This window comes from Diabrotica virgifera, chromosome 6, assembly GCF_917563875.1.
Source record: "Diabrotica virgifera virgifera chromosome 6, PGI_DIABVI_V3a".
NCBI lineage: Eukaryota > Metazoa > Arthropoda > Insecta > Coleoptera > Chrysomelidae > Diabrotica > Diabrotica virgifera.
This window is the reverse complement of record NC_065448.1, coordinates 220372038-220393153: the sequence shown is the minus strand read 5'-3', so window position 1 is coordinate 220393153 and position 21116 is coordinate 220372038. Positions and strand designations below refer to the sequence as shown.

Sequence of the window (21116 nt, the reverse complement as noted above, 5' to 3'; positions counted from 1 at the left end):
GTCTTCCAATGTTCTCTACACTGGGCCACTTGTAGCCAGTCTTCCACTACTTTTTTCATGTCATCGGTCCATCTTTTCGCTGGTTTTCCTCGCCTTCTTTCATAGTTTCCGGTCCTCCATTCCATGATTCGTTTTGACCACGGTCCGTCTTGCGTTCTAGCTAAGTGTCCTGCCCAGTTCCACTCACTTTTAGTGATTCTTTCAATGACCTCTTGAATGCCTGATTTTTGCCTGATTTCATCTTCTTGATCTTTGTAAGCAATTCTACTTGTTCATTGGCAGATTGATACCCCTATGGAAGTTGTCATCATAGACATAATAAGAATAGAGTAGATAAGGTATAGGCAGCTTTGTGCATCGAGGTGTAACGCCAATATCAAGGACATCGGGATGTGAGAATCATTCCAAATTTATAACTATTTCAGCAAGCCCTAATACGAGTAGACCAACAAAAATCTAAAGAAATACCTATAAGAAGAGAAGTACGACAAATAGTCCAGGGTAATAAGGATTTTCTCGGGACACTCAAAGATCCAGGTAGATGACTACTTTTTTAGTTATTGTAGACCTATAGGAAGAAAACCTACCTGTTTCCTGCCTAGAGTTCGCTTCCGTTTTTTAATCATTAACAATTTAGTGCAAAAATCGCGATTTTTTCGATTTTTTGCACTCCATTCAAAAACTAAATAGTTGACATAAAATTACAAAATTCAGTTTTTCAAAACATTGAAAAATCTTCAAAATGCCGATTTTTTAAAGTTAAAAAGTTAATTTGTTGCTACGCAAACTGCAAAATAAGTGAAAATCGTTATTTGTTTATAACTTTTACTAAAACTACCTTAGAACTTTAGTGTTTCACCCAAAGTTGGATATTGGAGTACTTAACAAACCCTCAAAATTTGAGACTGATGCATTAATTAGTTTAAGAGTTATTCTATTTGTTTATCCCAGAGACCTTTATTTTGCAATAAGATAAGACAGAAAATAATAAAGATAGAGCAATTCTGAGTATGCCAAATTAAAGTAGAAGAGTGATAGTGTCAAAATGTATTAAAAAAGATAAATAAATAATTAACATAGTCAAAAATCCTAATGCCAAATTTTTAAAATTTTGTAGTTTATAAACATTTAGAATAACTTTAAAAATGTTGTCCGTATAAACAACATTTTTATGTATTCAAAAAGATAGTATTTTAACACGAATTTTTAAATAAAAAAATTTAGCCTGAGCTCATTTGGGACAAAATTAGCCATATGTTTTTTTTAATTCACAATTCACAGCTAATTTGTCTATAATAATTAAGGAATTTCATTAATGCCATTTTAAAGTATGGGAAAAAAATTTGCACAAACATTATACCTTCACAGCACCCTCTACGATTTTTCAAAAATGTAGTGCAAACGATTATTAGGGGGAACCTACAAATCCAGCGAGTTAAAATACCGAAAAAGCAATTTCAAACGAATATAATTTGCTGTATCTCCGGATCAACTCCATGGATTTTGATCTTTCTTTTTTTAATTGGTATGTAATGTTTACGTACATTACAAATGTGCAATTTGTTTATAAATTTATTAATTAATAAACAGTCTAATTTGTTTAAACAATTCTTGAAAAAATTTTTTTACAAAAATCTATTTTTTTAATCATAGTATCATTAATAATCACAGAAAAAGTTAAAGTACACTTTAATAAATAAATGATTTTTATTAGATAATTATTTATAGAAGATAATTTATTTATTAAAATACAACCTTAACTTTTTCTATGATTAATATCTAGGGATAGTATGATTAAAATCATGGATTTTTGGGAAAAAATTATTTTTTCAAAAATTGTTTAAACAAATTAGACTGTTTAATAATTAATAAATGTCTAGACAAATTGCATATTTGTAATGTACAGAAAAATTACATACAAATTAAAAAAAGAACGATCAAAATATATTCAGTAGATCCCGAGATATAGAAAATGATAATAGTTTTAAGTTGCTTTTTTAGTTTTTGAACTCGTGCATTTGTCGGCTCCCAGCTCCCCCTTCACTTACCACGACTAGTCACCAATTGAACTACATTTTTTAAAATTCGTGTAAAATACCAGCTTTTCTAATATGTAAAATGGGTTTTTCTGCGGACAATATTTTTAAAGTTATTCTAAATGTTTTTAAACTACAAAATTTTACAAATTTGGCATTAGGATTTTTGACTATATTAGATAATTTTTTTTTATCGTTTTTTAGTACATTTTGATAGTATCGATAGTATAATTTCTGTCTTATGTTATTGCAAAATAAAGGTCTCTGGGATAAACAATTAGAATAACTCTTAAACTAATTAATGGATCGGTCTCAAATTTTGAGAGTTTGTTTAGTACCCCAATATCCAACTTTGGGTGAAACGAAACACTAAAGTTCTAAGGTGGTTTTACTAAAAGTTATTAACAAATAACGATTTTCACTTATTTTAGTTTGCGTAGCAACAAATTAACTTTTTAACTTTCAAAAATAGGCATTTTGAAGGTTCTAAAATTAAATTTTGTAATTTTATGTCAACTATTTACACTCACCGGCACAAAAAACGAGCACCCCAAAAAATGGGTCATTTTTAATGACTTATATTTCCTAAACCTGATATCCGATTTAAGTAATTTTTTTAATATGTTATTACCTTATTCTTTATCAATATCGCTGCAATAATATTGTTGCTAGACAGGTACATTGTCATTGTATACAGGGTGTACGAATCAAACTGTGTTTTTTTCTCAAATTTTGGAACACCGTGCGGAATGTTCTAGCTTTTATAAAATACTGAAATTAAAACCCAACTATAGCCTCAGGTTTTTTAACATTATTTTTTTTTATTCATTCGCTTATGTTGGATAATAAAAAAGTTAGTCACTTTAACAACTACTCCTGTTTTTCGTCAATACAGGGTGTTTTTAAATAAGTACGTCAAACTTTAAGGTGTAATTCTGCATGATAAAATAATGACAGTTTCTGTGATAAAACTGACGATTTATTTATTGCTCTAAAACGGTTTGTGATATGCAAATGAAATTTGGTAGATTTTAAGAGGTAGTTATTGCGTACTTTTTAGCATACAATTAAGAATTTTATATTCACGTTATATTATATTCAAGTCATTAAAAATGGCCCATTTTTTAGGGTGCCCGTTTTTTGTGCCGGTGAGAGCTTTTGAATGAGGTGCAAAAAATCGAAAAAATCGCGATTTTTGCACTAAATTGTTAATAATTAAAAACGGACGTGAACTCTAGGCAGGAAACAGGTAGGTTTTCATCCTATAGGTATACAATAACTAAAAAAGTAGTCAGCTACCTGGATCTTTGAGTGTCCCGAACATGGTCTATGTCTAGCTGTTATTACCCTGGAGTAAAAGGTGTGTCTCAAGGATGTGTAGCTAATACTTTTTAATATGTGCTCAGAAGAGATTTTTAAAGAGGCACTAGAAGACATTAATGAAGGCATATCAGTTAAAAGACCACTAGTGAATAATCTCAGATATGCTGACGAGACAATACTTCTTGCGGACAGCAGAGGAGAGCTGCAAATTGTGGTTGATCGCACTATGCAGTACTGCGAGAGGTATGGAATATGGAATGACGCTAAATACACAAAAAAGAAACAAAAATCATGATTGTCAGTAAGAACAAGATTGAAGACGAAACAATCTAGAAAAAGCTTTAGATAAAGCACCCAGGTACAATAATTATTTGAGATGTGAGCTAACTGAACAATGGGACCGCAGCCTTGAAATAAAACGACATATTGAGATGACCAGAAGCGCTTTCAATAACATGAAAGCAGCAGTATTATGCAATGGAAACTGGGGATAAAAATTAGAACTAGAATATTGAGATGCTACGTATTCTCTGTTCTTTGAGAAAAAACTTACCAGCATTATCAGGATTACCAGATTTGAAATGTGGTGTTTCGAAGAATGTGAAAAAATCAATAACACAACACGGAACAAACACGAAAACTTTAAGAAAGGTGAAACAAGGAAAATATTTACACAGTAGGATAAAGGAAAGTAGATAAATGAGCTACTTTGGTCGCATACTAAGAAATGAAAACTATGAGTTGGTTTGATTCGCATAGATACGATTCGCAAACGATTCGCGAGTGTATTTGTTGAATTTATGAAATCAGCAAAAGGCGAGACGATATCGCAAAACAACTTATCCGTCTAGTCTACATATTTCCAAGAACAAATTAACCGTGCTCACCAAACCACATCATTTTCTCTCGTTACACAAACTTAAACTCAACATCCGAGATCCGATCCGTCGAAGCAGATAGAGACAGCGGTGACGGGATCCGACAACGGAAAACAAATATATGGACCACAATGGAGAGCTTTTTGACACAAAAACCGCATGTATACAGGTTTCATTTCCTTTGGCGTACTGGGCCGGACTTATAATCAAAGCAGTACCGAAATATATTATCAAATACAGAATTTTAAAACGAAAATATTTGGGTAACTTTTCAAGAACTTTAAAAGAAAGATATCGAGAACATCAACAATTTAAACAAGATAAAAATATGAATCTGTAACGTTTTTAAACGTCACATATTTGTTATTTTTCTTTAAAAATTAATTTTATTCCAATTTCTGTTGATTTTATTCATTTGTTAACTTTCTGTACTATTTTTCTTCTAAAAGTAGATGGCGCCCAACTCTTTTTATATATCCAGCTGTGGGAACACGCCAAATAGAATTCTATTTTAGTGACGTCACGTTGCCTAGCAACCGTCGATTCTCCCATTATGTAATTTTATTTTGTGACGACAGCAAAATAGAATTCTATTTGGCGTGCTCCCACAGCTGATTCTACATTCCATTCTATTCTATGCTATAGACATATATAAAATGTCTATGCTCTATTTCAATCGACAAAATATATTTGTAAATTGGCAACTTCGTTCTGTCCTGTCAGTTTTCACTTCAATGGAAGAATGACATTTTGTCATTACCTTTCATCTATTTAAATTGATGTTTCACACAATAAATTCATTTATATTCATAAACTCCTATTGGGGTAAGTTGATTTCTTTATATTTAATATTTCACCAGTCTATTCCCTCAATTTAATAATAATTATATTTATTTAATCCTTGCCAATCCGCTATTTTTTATTTTCTTAAATTTGTAAACATTCAAAACAGATGGTAAGAATATATTTCAATCTATGTTGTCGCTAACACAAGGTTTCACTTTTTAGTTTATTGCTCTTTTTTAAAATTTTCTTGTGCCCCTCGTTTGGGAAAGACCTTCCCTAAACCACATGGTCGACCATAGGGATTAATATACTGCAGCAGTATGGCCGCAGCTATGAATGAAAACTCAACAGCTTCCTGAAGGCACCTATACTCCGTTTCCGTTACACATTCAGCCACATACCAACCAGTATCTGAAGCCGGCAACCGCACTAGCTGCATTCTATAACCATTCAGTTAACTTCATTCAACAAGCTGTCCAAAAACATAAAGCCATGGGTATCAATTTCAAATATTTTATTGTGTCCGTTAAATCCTATCATTTGAGGTGTCGTACGTCACGACCAATAGGAGTGAAGATACGAACTAAGACTCTTTTGACATAATGCTGTATTATTTGATCTTTCTGTGGCAATGAATTCTATTCGTTGAATCCTTTAAAACACAAGACGAATTATTGAAAAAGAAGACAAGCTGACGCCATCACGTCATTGTATATAGCTTTGGTTATTACTAAAGGTTCTAAACCGTATTACGTTATGGGCGGTCGGTAATGTAGATCCAATGCTTACCGACATTGGTGTCGTGTCTGTCTGGCCCATACTCTACTGAGTATGAGTAGATTTTTGTATTAAGAAATACTGCAGCAATCTTGTATACACCGTCATCAAACATGTGAAAAAGCAAGTCATAAAACAAATGCATGGCCATGAAAGGACAAATAGAGAGCATAAGATAACAGTACTTTGTCAAGTTTATTTTTAGTGTATCAAAGATGATGTGCTGTATATGCTTCTCATGTTATAAAGGAGAGCATCATAAGAATCTCACATCTATATCACCAAGATGTGGTAGTGTAGGGCCGTACCACCATGATACTATAAATAACTTTATTATACTTTACTGTAATATACTATATTTATAGTATCATGCGTACCACTATACTTAAAAGTGAAATCAAATATGGCAGTGAAGTTAGGACAATTAAACAAAGAACAGAGAAAATGTTACTAGCAACAGAAATGGACTTCTGGAGAAGAGCAGCAGGCAAATCAAGGAAAGATCGGATACCAAATCAGAGAGAATACGAGAGATTATACATACAATAATTGATGACAGGATCCCTAAACAGATTTTGACATGGACACCATAAGGGAGAAGGAAAAGGGGAAGGCCGAGAAGAACCTGGAGGGAGGGAATTGAAAAAGAACTGGAGGAAAGAAATCCTTCCAGGTCTATGTTTAAATAGAGAAGAATAGCGGTTAGGAGTCGGAAGGCATCGGAGAACGCTGTAAACCGATAGTAGTAGTAGAAGCACTTTTCGGATGGGCGACCTCTTGAACCTGGTGCTGGGGAATCTCATGGAAGTGATTATACAAAAAAAGTCTGATGAGAATATTTTTGCGAACGAGCCAGAGTTTCTCGCTCTGTCTAAAATATATTTTCATCACTGATCCAGCCCTGTTCAGACTATTAACCTCTTATGGGAGATTACTCCTGATTTTGTTTTCACACGGACAAGAACAACGTTATCTCAAGGTGTGGTCGGTGCGTCTTCTTGTTTCAAGATAAAGTTATCATATAGTACGTCACAAAAAAACTTCATTTCCGCTCAAAATATCAATAACATCAACAATGTAAACATGTAACGAGATGATTGCTAGGTGTACTCATCTGTGTTCATCTTTAATCATTACTTGTCTCGAGATACGATCTTATTTGTTGAGGAGATTATAGGCGAATTTTACCATTAAATGAGATTTTTTTCTATTATGGTAGTAATTTGTTTACAGCACTATATTTATATCTGGGCTATTATACCGAACGTTTATTTCCATCGAGTTTATACACATAGTTTCAAAAGTTATGCTTCAGCCAAAATTTTCGCCATTATTAACTATTTTCAGAAGCTACTGTTACAGCTCATTTTATAAAAAAAATATAACGTTAACACATATTTTTTGTTTTAAAGGAGATACTGTTTTTTAATAAATAAAAAATTCCACGAAGAAAAAATTTCCTGTAGTTGGCTGTATACCATTTATTACAAAAAACCATAAAATCCTATTAGTCCATTAAAATGTTACATTTAGGTTGCATTTCTTAGAGGAGTCAATTTTATTTTTTTAATATGTAGGGGGTTCAGTAGAAGCTTAAGTTCAAGTTTTTGGGGTCGCCACCCTTGTCCCCCGGCCGCCATATTGGAAAAAGGGGTGCAAAGGGTTTTCGCGCTGTATCTTCTAAAGTAGCAATCCTACAGAAAATTTAATTACACATAAAATGTAGCAAATTAGATTTTCTACAATTTTATATCTATTACTTTTTATCGTCAAGTGACCAACAAAAAAGTTATAATGTTGTTCTGAAGCTATTTCCTTGTGGCATTTTTATGATTAATTATTTATATGGGAAATAAGCCACAATTAAAATGAAAAAAATAATTTTGACAACGGCACCCGATTTGGGCGTCGAAACGTTAATAAAATTATTTTTTTCATTTTAATTGTGGCTTATTTCCCATATAAATAATTAATCAAAAAAGTTATAAATAAAAATATGAGAAAATTTTGTAAGAAGTTTCCTTTTGGGGGTTATAACTTTTTCTCCGTTCATTTCACAATAAAATAACAACATAGCGATTTTGTAGAGGATTTTTCAATGAACAATTTTCGCCTTAAAGTTGTTTAATTTTATTTATTATCTAGGTTTTACAGCGCTCCAATCTTGACCAGATTCTCGAATTCTCATAGGAATACAATAAAAAAAATACTTTTCTATCTATATATTAGTCGAGCGGCAGCAATCTTTATGCCGACCACGAAAATTAAATTTAAGGTGAATGACCAATTTTGGTCTATTTTTATGTATTCGAGGTCGCTGAATCCGAATATGAAGTTTATTTTTATCTAGATTTGGTGAAACATGTTCAAAAATCATATTTTATACAAAAATTACGAAAATCAATTTTGATGATTTTTCAAATTTACCTCGCTGTATCGGACAACATAAAGTTTAGGGCAACGGCCATGCAACAGCATGAATTTTGTGAACAGTGTTGCCATATCTGTTTATAATTTAGACATATGAATTTAGACCTTGTTTAAAATGTTTTTTTTTTATAATTTAGATGTTTATTTCATAGGTTAGTTAATTCATTTAAGTTAGTTTCTTTTTATTACTATTTAGTATTTTAGATATTTTATTAGTTAGAGTTTACAGTCTACGGTTTAAGTTAGTTTCTTTTTATTACTATTTAGTATTTTAGATATTTTATTAGTTACAGTTTAGAAATCTTCACATTGTTTAGTGTTTCTAGTAACTATTGCCACTATTGATTTTTATATAATTTTAATGCTTTTAATATATTTTCTGATTTATATCTAATGTCCACTTTACATCAACAATAAATTGAACAAGAAATTGACAAAGTTATTCAAGGCCAAATTTAACGTGTACAAAATGTATGGTTTGTAAAAGAAAATAAAGGAATTTGATGAAACAGAACAATTGGATATGTTTTATTTTGTCAAATTTCTTTATTTTCTTTTTATTCACGGCAAAATTGGGTGTTTTGTATAAGTCAAATTTGACCTTGAATAACTTTGTCAATTTCTTGTTCAATTTATTGTTGATGTAAAGTGCACTTTACATTTGTTTTCGATTTTTAAATTATATATTGTGTTCTATTCAATTTTGAATTTTAGATGTTACAGTAAGAAATATTTTACAACATGGCAACACTGTCAGTGTTTTTAGATTACCTCAAATGTCAACTACAAATTGGTTATGTTTGGTTGCCCTAAACTTTATGTTGTCCGCTGTATCTTTGGTCGCTGTAAATATTTCCTTTTGAAAATTTTACTGTTTAATCTCTGAAGTATATATGTAGATAACAATGGGATTTGTCCTAAATATTTAAACACATTAAAAAAGGAGTTGTTAGTTTTTAAACATTTTGTCATCATATTTCGTTAGTTTCATGTTTACTTAAAAAAGTTGAGTGACAAACTTTTTAGTTTATAATTTTAACCAACACAACAATAAAATATAATTCATGAAGAAGTTTTTTGGACAATTTTAAGTCAAAATATACAATACAAAAAAGTTATGTTACTTCATAAACAAGCGGCACACCCCAAAAAACGCTTATATCTCGAGATCCTGACCACCGTGTGGTGAATGGCTAATTTTGATCATACTTTATGATTTTGATAACAAAAATTCGTTTTTTGCTCTTCTTAAGAATTTTGCAATATGCAGTTGCGTCATTCTTCTTCTGAACCGAATTTGTCCTCAAACAACTTCTTGGGCCGTTTCGTTATATGCTTCGGGTTATAAGTTTTATAGTGGGGAGAAAGGTCAAAAACAGATTAATAATAGCATAGGAATATTAAAATCATAATAAATTGTATGAATAAAAAATATGTATAGATAGAAAAGTAAGGCTAACTTTTGTTTTTATTATATCCCTATGAGCATTCGAGAATCTGGTCAAGTTTGGAGCGCTGTAACACCTATATAAATAAATAGAACTAAACAAATTTTCTAGTTGAAATTGTTCGCTGAAAAACCCTCTACAAAATTGCTATAATGTTATTTTATTTTAAAATGAACTGAAAAAAAGTTAAAACCTCCAAAAGGAATCTTGTTAAAATGTTTTACATATTTTTGTTTATATCTTTTTTGTTGGTCACTTGACGATAAAAAGTAATAGAAATAAAATTGTATAAAATTTAATTTTCTACATTTTATGTTTAATTAGATTTTCCGTAGGGTTGGTAGTTTACGAGATATAGCGCGAAACACACCATTTCCAAGATGGCGGCCGGGGGACAAGGGTGGCGACCATAAAAACTTAAGCTTAAGCTTCTACTGATCCCCCTTACACATTAAAGAAATAAAATTGACTCCTCTAACAAATGCAAGGTACGTCTTAAAAAATGTAACATTTTAATGGAGTATACCGGGTGTTTCATTAATAATTGTCCTTATAATAACTCGAGAAACCTTAGCACAAAATACGAAGATTTAACCTAAAACACAAATGTGGTTCCTTACTGAGTTACAGGGTGTTTTATCTAAAAATTTAAAAATTATTTTTGCTCAGAATTTTAAAACTATTCGACGTACCCTTTTCATATTTGGCAGAAAGTATAGTTACTGTACAAACTACTAAATTATGTTAAAAAAACGTTTCTGGCTTTTTCCAGAGGCGTACGACGGGGGAAAGTGAATGGTTGACCCTTTCCAAATTCTACGCCACTGGCGAAATTGCTATTTTAGTTTAATTTTTGGATTCTTCAATACATTCTATGAAAATAATATACTCTTCATTCGTAACGATAAAGTCATTAGTTTTCGAGTTCTTTGAAGTTAAAAATGAAAGGACACGGTTATTTTGATTAATGTAATAGTGTATCCCTTCATTTTTAATTTCAAATATCTCGAAAACTAATCATTTTATCGTTACGAATGAAGAGTATATTATTTACGTAAAAAGTACAGTGGAACCCCGATAAGTCGGCCCCCGATAACCCGGAAGTCCGGCTAACCCGGACCGATTTTCATCAGATAAACATTTTGATTTTCAATATTTTGTATTTTTCAATTTAATTGTGGCTTATTTCCAATCAAAATAGTTAATTATCAGACAATCCTTTCAACAATAAAAGTGTATGTAATATAATATTTGAGAGATAATGCGTCTAGACTCTCTGTGTCGTGTACTTATGTGTGTAATTTGAACACGAGATTAAAAATTACTCATAGTACACGCCGCAGAAACAACAGCCAGCTGTCTGTAGTATCTATTCCTTTTTATTTCAAACTGTCAGCATTGTTTAGGAAAGACTATTTAAAAAATTCTTTTATAAACAATGGTCTTTAGTATTGTGTGTCTTGTATTGTTTGGGTTTGGTGTTTTTTTTAGAATTGTAATGAGTAGGTAATATGTACTGTGCATATTTATAAAAATATTTCATGTTATTTCAATTCTAACGGAGTTTATCTGTAAGTATACCGTATTTTATTAATTTTTACCATATTCTCCGGCTATCTCGGATTTTCGATAACCCGGATCGGTCGTGGTCCCGATTAATCCGAGTTATCGAGGTTCCACTGTAATGGAAAATCAAAAAATTACACTAAAATAGCAATTTCGTCACTGGCGTAGAATTTGGGAAGGGTCAACCAGCCACTATCCCCTGTCGTACGCCTCTGGTAGTAGCTAGAAACGTTTATTTATCTTAATTTAGTAGGGTGTACAGTGTACAGTGCCTACACTTTCTGCCAAGTATGATAAGGATAGGCCAAATAGTTTTAAAGTACTGGCTACAAATAATTTTTAAATTTTAATCATAAGAATCATACCATAAATTAATCAAAATAACTGTGCCGTTTCATATTTAACTTCAAATATCTCGAAAACTAATGACTTAATCGTTACCAATGAAGAGTATATTATTTACGTAGAAAATATTGGTGGATCTAAAAATGGCACTAAAATAGTAATTCCTCCAGTGGCGTAGAATTTGAGAAGGGTCAACCATTCACTATCCCCTGTCGTACGCCTCTGGTAGTAGCTAGAAACGTTTGTGTATCATAATTTAGTAGGGTGTATAGTAGTCGCACTTTCTGCCAAGTATGAAAAGGATATGTCGAATAGTTTTAAAATGCTGAGCAAAATTAGTTTTTAAATTTTTAGATAAAACACCCTGTAACTCAGTAAGGAACCACATTTTATTTAAGTGTTTTAGGTTAAATCTTCGTATTTTGAGCTAAGGTTTCTCCAGTTACTATATGGAAAATTATTAATGAAACACCCTGTATATAAAAGGTATATTTGTTAAAATCCCTATACAGGGCTACATCACAGAACAGAACTAGTTTTCAATCGGTTGACCGATCATCATCAGTGTTTGCTTAAATCTAACAGGCTAACCACCAAAGTAAAAAATATTTGGGTAAAAACCACCCTTTATAATTAGGGAGCGTTCAAGTATTACGTAACGCAATTTTTAAAGATTTTTGACCCCCCCCCCCCCCCGACCTGCGTTACGTAATACTTGAACGGTCCCTTAATCGGTCATAGGAATATGGAAAAATGATTTGAATTTAAACATGGATGTTTAAAATATCCAATGTTTCATGCTCGAGGTACCATTGAGCTCAATTTGACTTGTTCACATCATGGCTGTATGGAAGCAAGACTTGCTTCAAATATTGATCAAATTTGTTCGGTATGTCTGATTTATCCACTGGAAGAACAAAGCAAGGAACAGACATGCCCGGCCCCAGGGGTGGGCGAACTGGGCGGCTGCCCAGAGCGGCAAATTTAGGGGCGGTAAATTTTAGAGGACAGCCAATTTTTGAAATTGAAGAAATATAAATTCGTTCTTAATATTATCAACGGAACAGAAAAAGAAAGAGCGGAAAAAATGCAACTGTAAAAACGAGAATTAAATACCTAAGCGAAACAATAACAATTACAAGCTTCAAATTGACAACACCGCCTTCTTCTTCCTCGCTTAAGAATAGTGGGATCAGAATAGTGAGGGGCGATTCTGATAAAAAATTTCGTAACAATGGTAATTTTTTAAAGCTTGTTGATCTCTTTGGAAAATTTGTTTCTGTCTTACAAGAGCACATTAGCAAAACAACTAATGGTAGTAACAAGCAGCATCACTACTTGGGAAAACGTATTCAAACGAAATTATTCAGCTCCTCCATGACCAAATCAAAAATAAAATTTTAAACTTTTTGCAATCAGCAAAGTATTATAGCATAATTGAGGGGGTCTGACGTAAATGAGTTTAAGTGCAGTTTTGAGAGTTCTTAGATAATCAGCTTAAAAGTTGTTGAGTTTTATAAATTCTAAAATACTAAGAAAATGTACTTGAATCGGTACATGGTATTGATAAATGTTACTGTTAAAACGGTTCAAGTGCTGATTTTAACTATTAGGTAAGTACTAATCATTTTCATTCCAGCTTGTATTACAGCAGTTATCCACAGTGTAGTTACAACTGGCACGTTGCATAATATTTTTGCATAATTAGTCTTCGAAATTCGGTACAAATATAATATTTATTTACTTGAAATTAATCCTGCATTTTTTTGTTTTTTTTGGCACAGGCTTTTGCCATTCAGCCAGTCACAACTTTTTAAATTCTTCCTAAAGCAAAAGTAATCCTGCATTAACATGAGGTTTTTACAGAATACTAAAAATAGTTTTGTGGTAAAATGATTCAACCGTGCTTAAACCCGTTTACTACTACTTGTTTTTACAGAATACTATAAAAATAGTCTTGTTGTAAAATGGTTCCAGCGCACTTAAACCCGTTTACTACCAATGCAAAATGCAATTGTTTTCATTAAAATAAATGTAATGGCGATAGCTGACGACTGTAGGGCGAAATATGCTTGAATCCTTTTACCACCAAGTTATAAATCCATTTTTAAATAAGCGAATCTGTACTTCGAGCATATTTTTAGAAAAGTGCACTTAAACCCTTTTACTTCTAACCACCTCAATTATTTTAGATTGTACACCTTATATTTCGGGGGTGGAACAGATGACTACTGTTGCACGTTTTGTCGATTTAGGTACCTGTTCACGAAGTGTTAAAAGTGCAGAACATTTCCTTGGATTTGTGCCTGTACTGGAATATCCACTGGCTTGGGACTTAACAGAAGTTATTTTGCAAAAACTGAATGAACTGGGAATACCTTTGGAAGATTTGAGAGGACAAGAGTATGATAATGGGGCAAACATGAACGGGAAGAACTTGGGAGTTCAAAACAGAATTTTGAAAATGAATCCTAGAGCATTTTTTGTCCCATGTTCTAGCCATTCACTTAACTTAGTCGTGAACGATGCTGCTAAAGCCTCACACTGTGCAGTTTCTTTCTTTTCCTTAGTGACAAAAATTTACAACTTTTTCTCAGCATCTATTCATCGTTGGGCTATACTAAAAAATCATATTTCTAGCCTAACATTGTAATTTGTAATCTTTGTCCGAAACTAGATGGGAAAGTAGAATTGATGCAATTACTCCCATGAGATACCAAATTGAAGAAATCTACGATGCTCTTATAGAAATCACTGTCAATAAAATCAACGATAAAATGATTGCTCATGAGGCAAGCTGTTTGGCAAATCAAATCCGTGATTTGACTTTTCTTTGCTCGGTGGTAATATGGCATGACATTTTACTTCACATCAACGTAGTTAGCAAATCACTGGTATGGGATATGCATTGATATGGGAGTACATCAAGCTTTCAGTATCAAGTCTCTCGGAAGTGATTTAAAATGCCAGGGCTATTTGACAGACGCAAGTTAGAAATTGAGAACCCGAAAATCGGAGGCACAGTGATATCAAAAAAGAGAAAAGTGAAAAGACAATTTGGCTATGAGGCTGAAGATGAAAGTATGGACCTAGATCTAGAGACACGATATAAAGTTGACTTTTATTTAAAAATTATAGACACAAACGTTAATGCATTATGTGATAGATTTCAGCAAATTAAGAGCCATGGTGAAATTTTTGAGTTTTTCGGTCTACCAAGGGGGCGGCGGTCGCCGACCTTGACCAGGGCGGCAAAATCCCTAGGGCCGGGCCTGGGAACAGAACAGAATGGCGGAAAATCCTAGAACAACTACTGATGATGATGTCTGATTTATCACGAGAATTTGCAGATTGTTTACAAATTTTCATAAATTCTAACTACAAAAAATGGGTTTAATGGTTTCGCTTACCTATTGTATCAGGTGGTGGTGGGAAACCTTGCTGGGGGTTGTGGGGCATCAGCGCTGTTCCTTGCATCTCGAAGCTACGACGTTCTGGAACAAAAATCATGAATTAGACTTAAGTAATAATAACAAAATTGTAATATTTTAAAAATAAATATGTAAAATGTCAAACAATCTAAATGACAGAGTGAAAATAATGAAACCATAACTAGTGTCAGGGTGGTGGAGTGTTTGATAGAATTACAAATTTTATGGGAAATTGGGAAATATACGACCAAACATACATTTCGGAGATGTACCTATAGAAAGAGTTGATAAATACAAATACCTGGGAACCTGGATTTCAAAAAATAATGATAAAACAGGGGCAAACATAAGAGCTAGGATATAAATAGCAAGAAATGAGTTTGTAAAAGTGAAAACAAGTCTCTACAATAAAGACCTTAGATTAGAATTGAGAGTAAGAGCACTGAGATGTTACGTGTTTTTGGTACTACAATATGGGTACTTGAAATCTGGACCCTGAAGCAAGAATAAATGAGTTACAGGTTTTTGGAATGTGGTGTTACAAAAAGTTGTTCCAAAAATGTTACAAAAATATCCGAGAATCAATTTGGCTTTATGCAGGGCAGATCAACAACAGATGCAATTTTAATTGTAAGGCAACTGATGGAAAAATACAGGAATAAAGAGACCAACGCTCATATGGTATTTATTGATCTTGAGAAAGCATATGATAGAGTTCCTCGAGAGATTCTGTGGTGGGCACTCAATAAGAAAGGAGTCCGTGGCGAATATGTAAAGATTGTGAGAGATATGTATGAGGGAGTAACGACTAGTGTTAGGACAGGTGTGGGAGAGACTGATAAATTTCAGGTGAAAGTAGGATTGCACCAAGGCTCGGTGCTTAGTCCTTATTTGTTCTCATTAGTTTTGGACCAGATAACAGCAAAACTACAGGGTAGCATTCCATGGTGCCTAATGTATGCTGATGATGTAGTGTTAATAGGAAATAGTGAAAGAGACTTAGAACAAAAACTGGAACAGTGGAGACAAGCTCTGAAGGAAAAAGGTTCAAACTTAGTAGGACAAAAACAGAGAATTTGGAATGTTCACTTAAAGATGAAGTTACTACAAATAAAATGGTATCTTTGGATGGTGAAATGATTGTGAAAATCAATAGTTTTAAGTACCTAGGATCGGTATTACAGAGTAATGGAGAAATAGATGGAGACACATGCAGTAGAATTAGGGCTGGTTGGATGAAGTGGAAAGAAGCGAGTGGTGTGTTGTGTGACAGAAAAATTCCAATGAAGCTGAAGGGAAAATTCTATAAAACAGCCATAAGACCGGCTATGATGGACGGCACTGAATGTTGGGGAGTGAAAAAGAAAGAGGAACAACGAATGCATGTGGCGGAAATGAGAGTGCTTAGATGGATGAGTGGGGTGACAAAGAAGGATAAAATTAGAAATGAGTATATTAGGGTCTAGGTGTGGCACCAATTGATGCCAAAATGAGGGAGCATAGGTTAAGATGGTTTGGTCATGTTCAACGTCGAGACGTTAACCACCCAATACGAAGAAAAGCTGAAGTTGAGATTCGGAAGGAGTAAGAGAGGAAGACTAAAGAAGCCCTGGGGGGAGACGATAAGGCAGGACATGTTGGTAAAGGCATGTAAAGGGGATTAATATTAATATTGATATGACCCAAGATAGAATTGTGTGGAGAAATGCAATTAGGGAAGCCGACCCCGCATAGGGATAAGGCAAAGAGAATGAATAATGATGATGGTGTTACAGAAAGATGCCTAGAATAGCATAACCACAGAAGAAAACGAACACGGAAGTATTGCGAGAAATGGGCAAAGAAATCGAAATAATGAACACAATCACAATAAGAAAGAAAAGTTACAATATCTGGTGCACGTAGAGAGGGAACAGCGATATGAAATGTTAAGATTGATAATACGGGGAAAGATAAGAAGTATAAGAAAAAGGAGAGTGTCATGGTTGAAAAATTTAAGGTACTGGTTTAAATGCAGTTCCATAGAACTCTTGAGAGCAAAGAAGAAATAAATATTTGACAGAAGACATGATACAGCGATTTAGCTGGTTTAATTCGCTGGTTAGCGATTAATTATGGAACAATCTTAAAAACAATAAATAAATAATACAAAACTAGACAAGGGAAAAATGATGACCACTATAATTAGGATAAAAACGTACTCGCTTCAAAAACTGCGTTTTAAAGTAAATAAAACCAGAAAATGGCCAGAAAAAAACGTCAATAAATTGTATCGATGGCTGTGATACCAAGTTAAACGAGAATATACAAGTTTCGTGGGTAGTTCCATCGATTACTAATGAGTAGCACTTTTCCCTCTTTCCCCTCTTCTAATTAAGTGCTGATGATTTTCACTTAACTGAACAAGATATTTAAATACCTGTTTATAATGCTTATGCAACTTTCATTTAGTGGAATTATGTAGATCGTTAGAAAAATAGCAATAATAGTTCTTTAGAGTTTTTAGTAGAGAATTGTGGAGAAATTAATGTAAAATCAATAAAAATATCAAATGCTTTCTGCGTAAATTCTGGACTGAGACAGGGAGATCCGATGGCCCAATGTTGTTTAGCCTGGCGTTAGAATATAATATTATGCTATGCGAACAATAATTTATCCAAAAATCAAACCAGACATAGCTGATCGGGGAACAAAAATCGTACTCGCCTTTGCCGATGACGTAGATGCAGTAGCACAATCAACATTAGAAGGATATTTTCTCGAGCTTTGAAGAAGCTGCATTACATACCGGCCTAAAAATAAATGGAGATAAAACAAAATACATGGTCATTTCAAAACATGAGAATTGCAAATTTGGATGTGGATTTCGTATTATTAACGATCAGATGCTATCCAAAATATAGAGTACGAAAAATTTTGTTTATTCAAAATTAAATGACGTATTTACACTATACATAAAATACAACATTGTAAGAAACAATTTTATTGCCATAACAAAGTCGTAACAAATACCATAAAACAAGTGCATAAAACAGGACGAATGATTTGAAGCTTAACTAAAAACATCTATCTGAATACTAGATCAGACGGTATCTGTTTTCGGTTGGGTAAAACGTATAGGTACACGTAGCAGCAAAGGAAGCGTTAGGGTATTTGGAAAAAGATGATAAACAAAATCCAGAATGGTGGTCAGAGAAACTAAAAGGTTTAGTAGACAACAAGAAGACAGCGTACCAAAAATGGCTACAGACACAGGACTTACAAGATCAAAGAGTATACGCACAATTGAACAGAGAAGTGAAAAGAGAAGTAATAAGGAGTAAAAATGACATATGGGAAAGAAAGTGCGAAGAGGTGGAAAGATACATAGGCGGATCCAAAGTAGCTGAAGCATGGAAAACGATAAAAAATATCAGAAAAGAAAATAAAGGGCAGAGTAATTTAAATTTAATAAGTACCAAATAATGGGAAGATTACTATAAGATACTACTGAAGGAAACTAGACCCGAATTTGTGGTAAATGAAATGGACATGCAGACGAATGTAAATGAACAAGTTAGAAGAATAACTACAAAAGAAATAAAAGAAGCCTTATTAGAATCAAAAAATGGGAAAGCATCAGGACCTGGAAATATCCCCATCGAACTGATAAAATATGGACCAGACATACTGCACGAAATAATGACGGAGCTCTTCAACAAATGCATGTTGCAGGGAGAAAAAATACCAGAAGACTGGAATTGTGCATACATTAGCTCGATTTACAAAAAAGGAGACAAAAAGTTGTGCAAAAACTACAGAGGTATAAGGATAACCAGTGCAATGGGGAGGTTGTATAGCCGAGTATTAAAGAAAAGAGTGGAATTAGAAATTCAGGACATGGAAGAACAAAGTGGTTTTCGCGCCGGTAGATCGTGCGCAGATAATATATTGGTGATGCAACAAATAATAGAGAAAAGAAGAGCAAGGAATCTGTCTACTCACCTAACATTTATTGATCTGGAAAAAGCCTACGACACGGTACCTTTAAAGAAACTCTTTGAAATTTTGACCACGATAGGCATAAGCGAAGCATATGTGCGAGCAATTCAAAATATGTATCAAAATCCGAAAAGTTGTATTAAACAGGGAAAATCTATGTCGAAACTATTCCCTGTTACAAAAGGTTTAAGGCAAGGGTGCTGCTTATCGCCAACACTATTTAAAATATACATCCAGAAAGCTCTGGAGCAATGGAGGAAAAAAGTTGCTGGGATGGGAATAATGATTGAAGAAAACTGCTTAGCAACTTTGTTTTTTGCTGATGTCCAAGTAATTCTTGCCAACGATGAACATGATATGGATTATATGCTAAGAAAGTTACAGATCGAATATGAAAAACGGGGCCTATGTATGAACATGGAGAAAACGGAATATTTGAGAATAGGAGAGGAAACCGAAGATCCGGAATTAGAGTTAAGAAATATAAGGAAATGTAAGGAATATAGATATTTAGGAAGCATAATATCAGAAGAAGGAACTACAAAAAGAGACATACAGCATAGGATACAGCAAGGAAGGAAAGCAACTCGTATTTTAAATGGTCTACTATGGTCTAACAAGGTGAAGCTGAACACAAAGTTAACAATCTACAGAACAATTGTGGAACCTATTATAATTATGGAGCAGTGTGTTGGCAACTCACAGGAAAGGAAAGAAAAAATATAGAAGTAGCGGAAATGGATTACTTACGTAGAGCATGCAGAGTATCTAGATTAGAACACGTACCAAATGAGGAAATAAGACGACGGACAAAGAGTTTATATTCCACGGTTGACCATATAGAAACAAAGAAATTGCTATGGTATGGTCATGTTATGAGGATGTCAGAGGAAAGATGGCCAAAAAGAGCATTAAATTACACACCCATAAATAGAAGAAGAAGAGGAAGGCCTACAGAAACATGGAAGAAAGGCATAGAACAGTCTATGGCAGATAGAGCTATTGACGAAAACGAATGGGTGGATAGAAAACGATGGCGAGCGAAATGTGGGATGCGGAGGAGACAGTAGGAACCCCACTACTTATATTATATAAAACGTATTTGATCCTATTTTTTGTTTTGATCACTTCAAATTTTCTTGACATGGATAATTTTACTAGGAGGAGAATTCAAAAGGTGGGCTAATTTTTTTATAAAAGAATTTGTGAAAAAAAATTATATAAAATCTATTTTTTTCTCCTTTATTATATTGTAGGTATTTACATTAATAATTGACAAAAAATACTACAGTTGTTAAGATTGATATTGTAACTTTAACAAATGAAAAAAAAGAGGATGATAAAGGAAGAGGAGGAAAAATGATGTGATTATTGAATGATTTAGTGACTATTCATTTAAATATGGAAATAAATTATTATTCATTTATATGCTTATAAAAGTATCATATTTGAAAGTTTTGTCAATAAAAAAATATTCAAATTGATCCACTAGAAGCTGAGATGATTTAAATTTTTAAGCGCGGCACTATTTTGAAGGCGTGATTTCATTTTTGAGAAGGTTGAAATTGCTATCCTCACCACTGCCCGACGTCGATTTTTCTGTATTTCTAATGTTTTTAATCAACATTTTAACCAACTGTTCTAAATGGGAAATAAGCCACAATTTAACTAAAAAAATGATTTAACTAAGGTTTCGACGTCCACATCGGATGTCGTTGTCAAAATACAAAATAAATGTTTTCGTATTTTGACAACGACATCCGACGTCGAAACGTCAATAAAATAATTTTTTTAGTTAAATTGTGGCTTATTTTCCATTTAGAATAAGTTGATTACAAAAATGCTACAAGGAAACAGCGTCAGAACAACATTTTAACCAGGGTTTACAAAAGAAAAAAAAAAGGCGAAAATCGATTATGCCGAAATTTTGTGTTTTGTGTAGTGTTTTTTACATTTTACTTTTTTATTATAGGTACATTTTTTGTAAATTATTAGTCCCTTTTCACTTTACATTTATTTTCCTCCAAATGTTTATTATTTGTGAATATTTTATTTCCAAGAGTATTCTTGCATTTGATTATTATATGCGCAAATCCTTCAAGATTGCGATAGGTA

General features: G+C 33.1%; 1 protein-coding gene across 1 annotated transcript in view; it reads right to left on the bottom strand.

Moving 5' to 3' along the window:
- Positions 1–21116, bottom strand: part of LOC126886711 (zinc finger E-box-binding homeobox 1) — a 151702-nt gene that overhangs the window by 33824 nt on the left and 96762 nt on the right. The window contains exon 2 of the mRNA XM_050653713.1: positions 15000–15083. Coding sequence (XP_050509670.1) covers positions 15000–15066 — 67 coding nt within the window. The 5' untranslated portion in view covers positions 15067–15083. The remainder of the gene's footprint in view (positions 1–14999; positions 15084–21116) is intronic.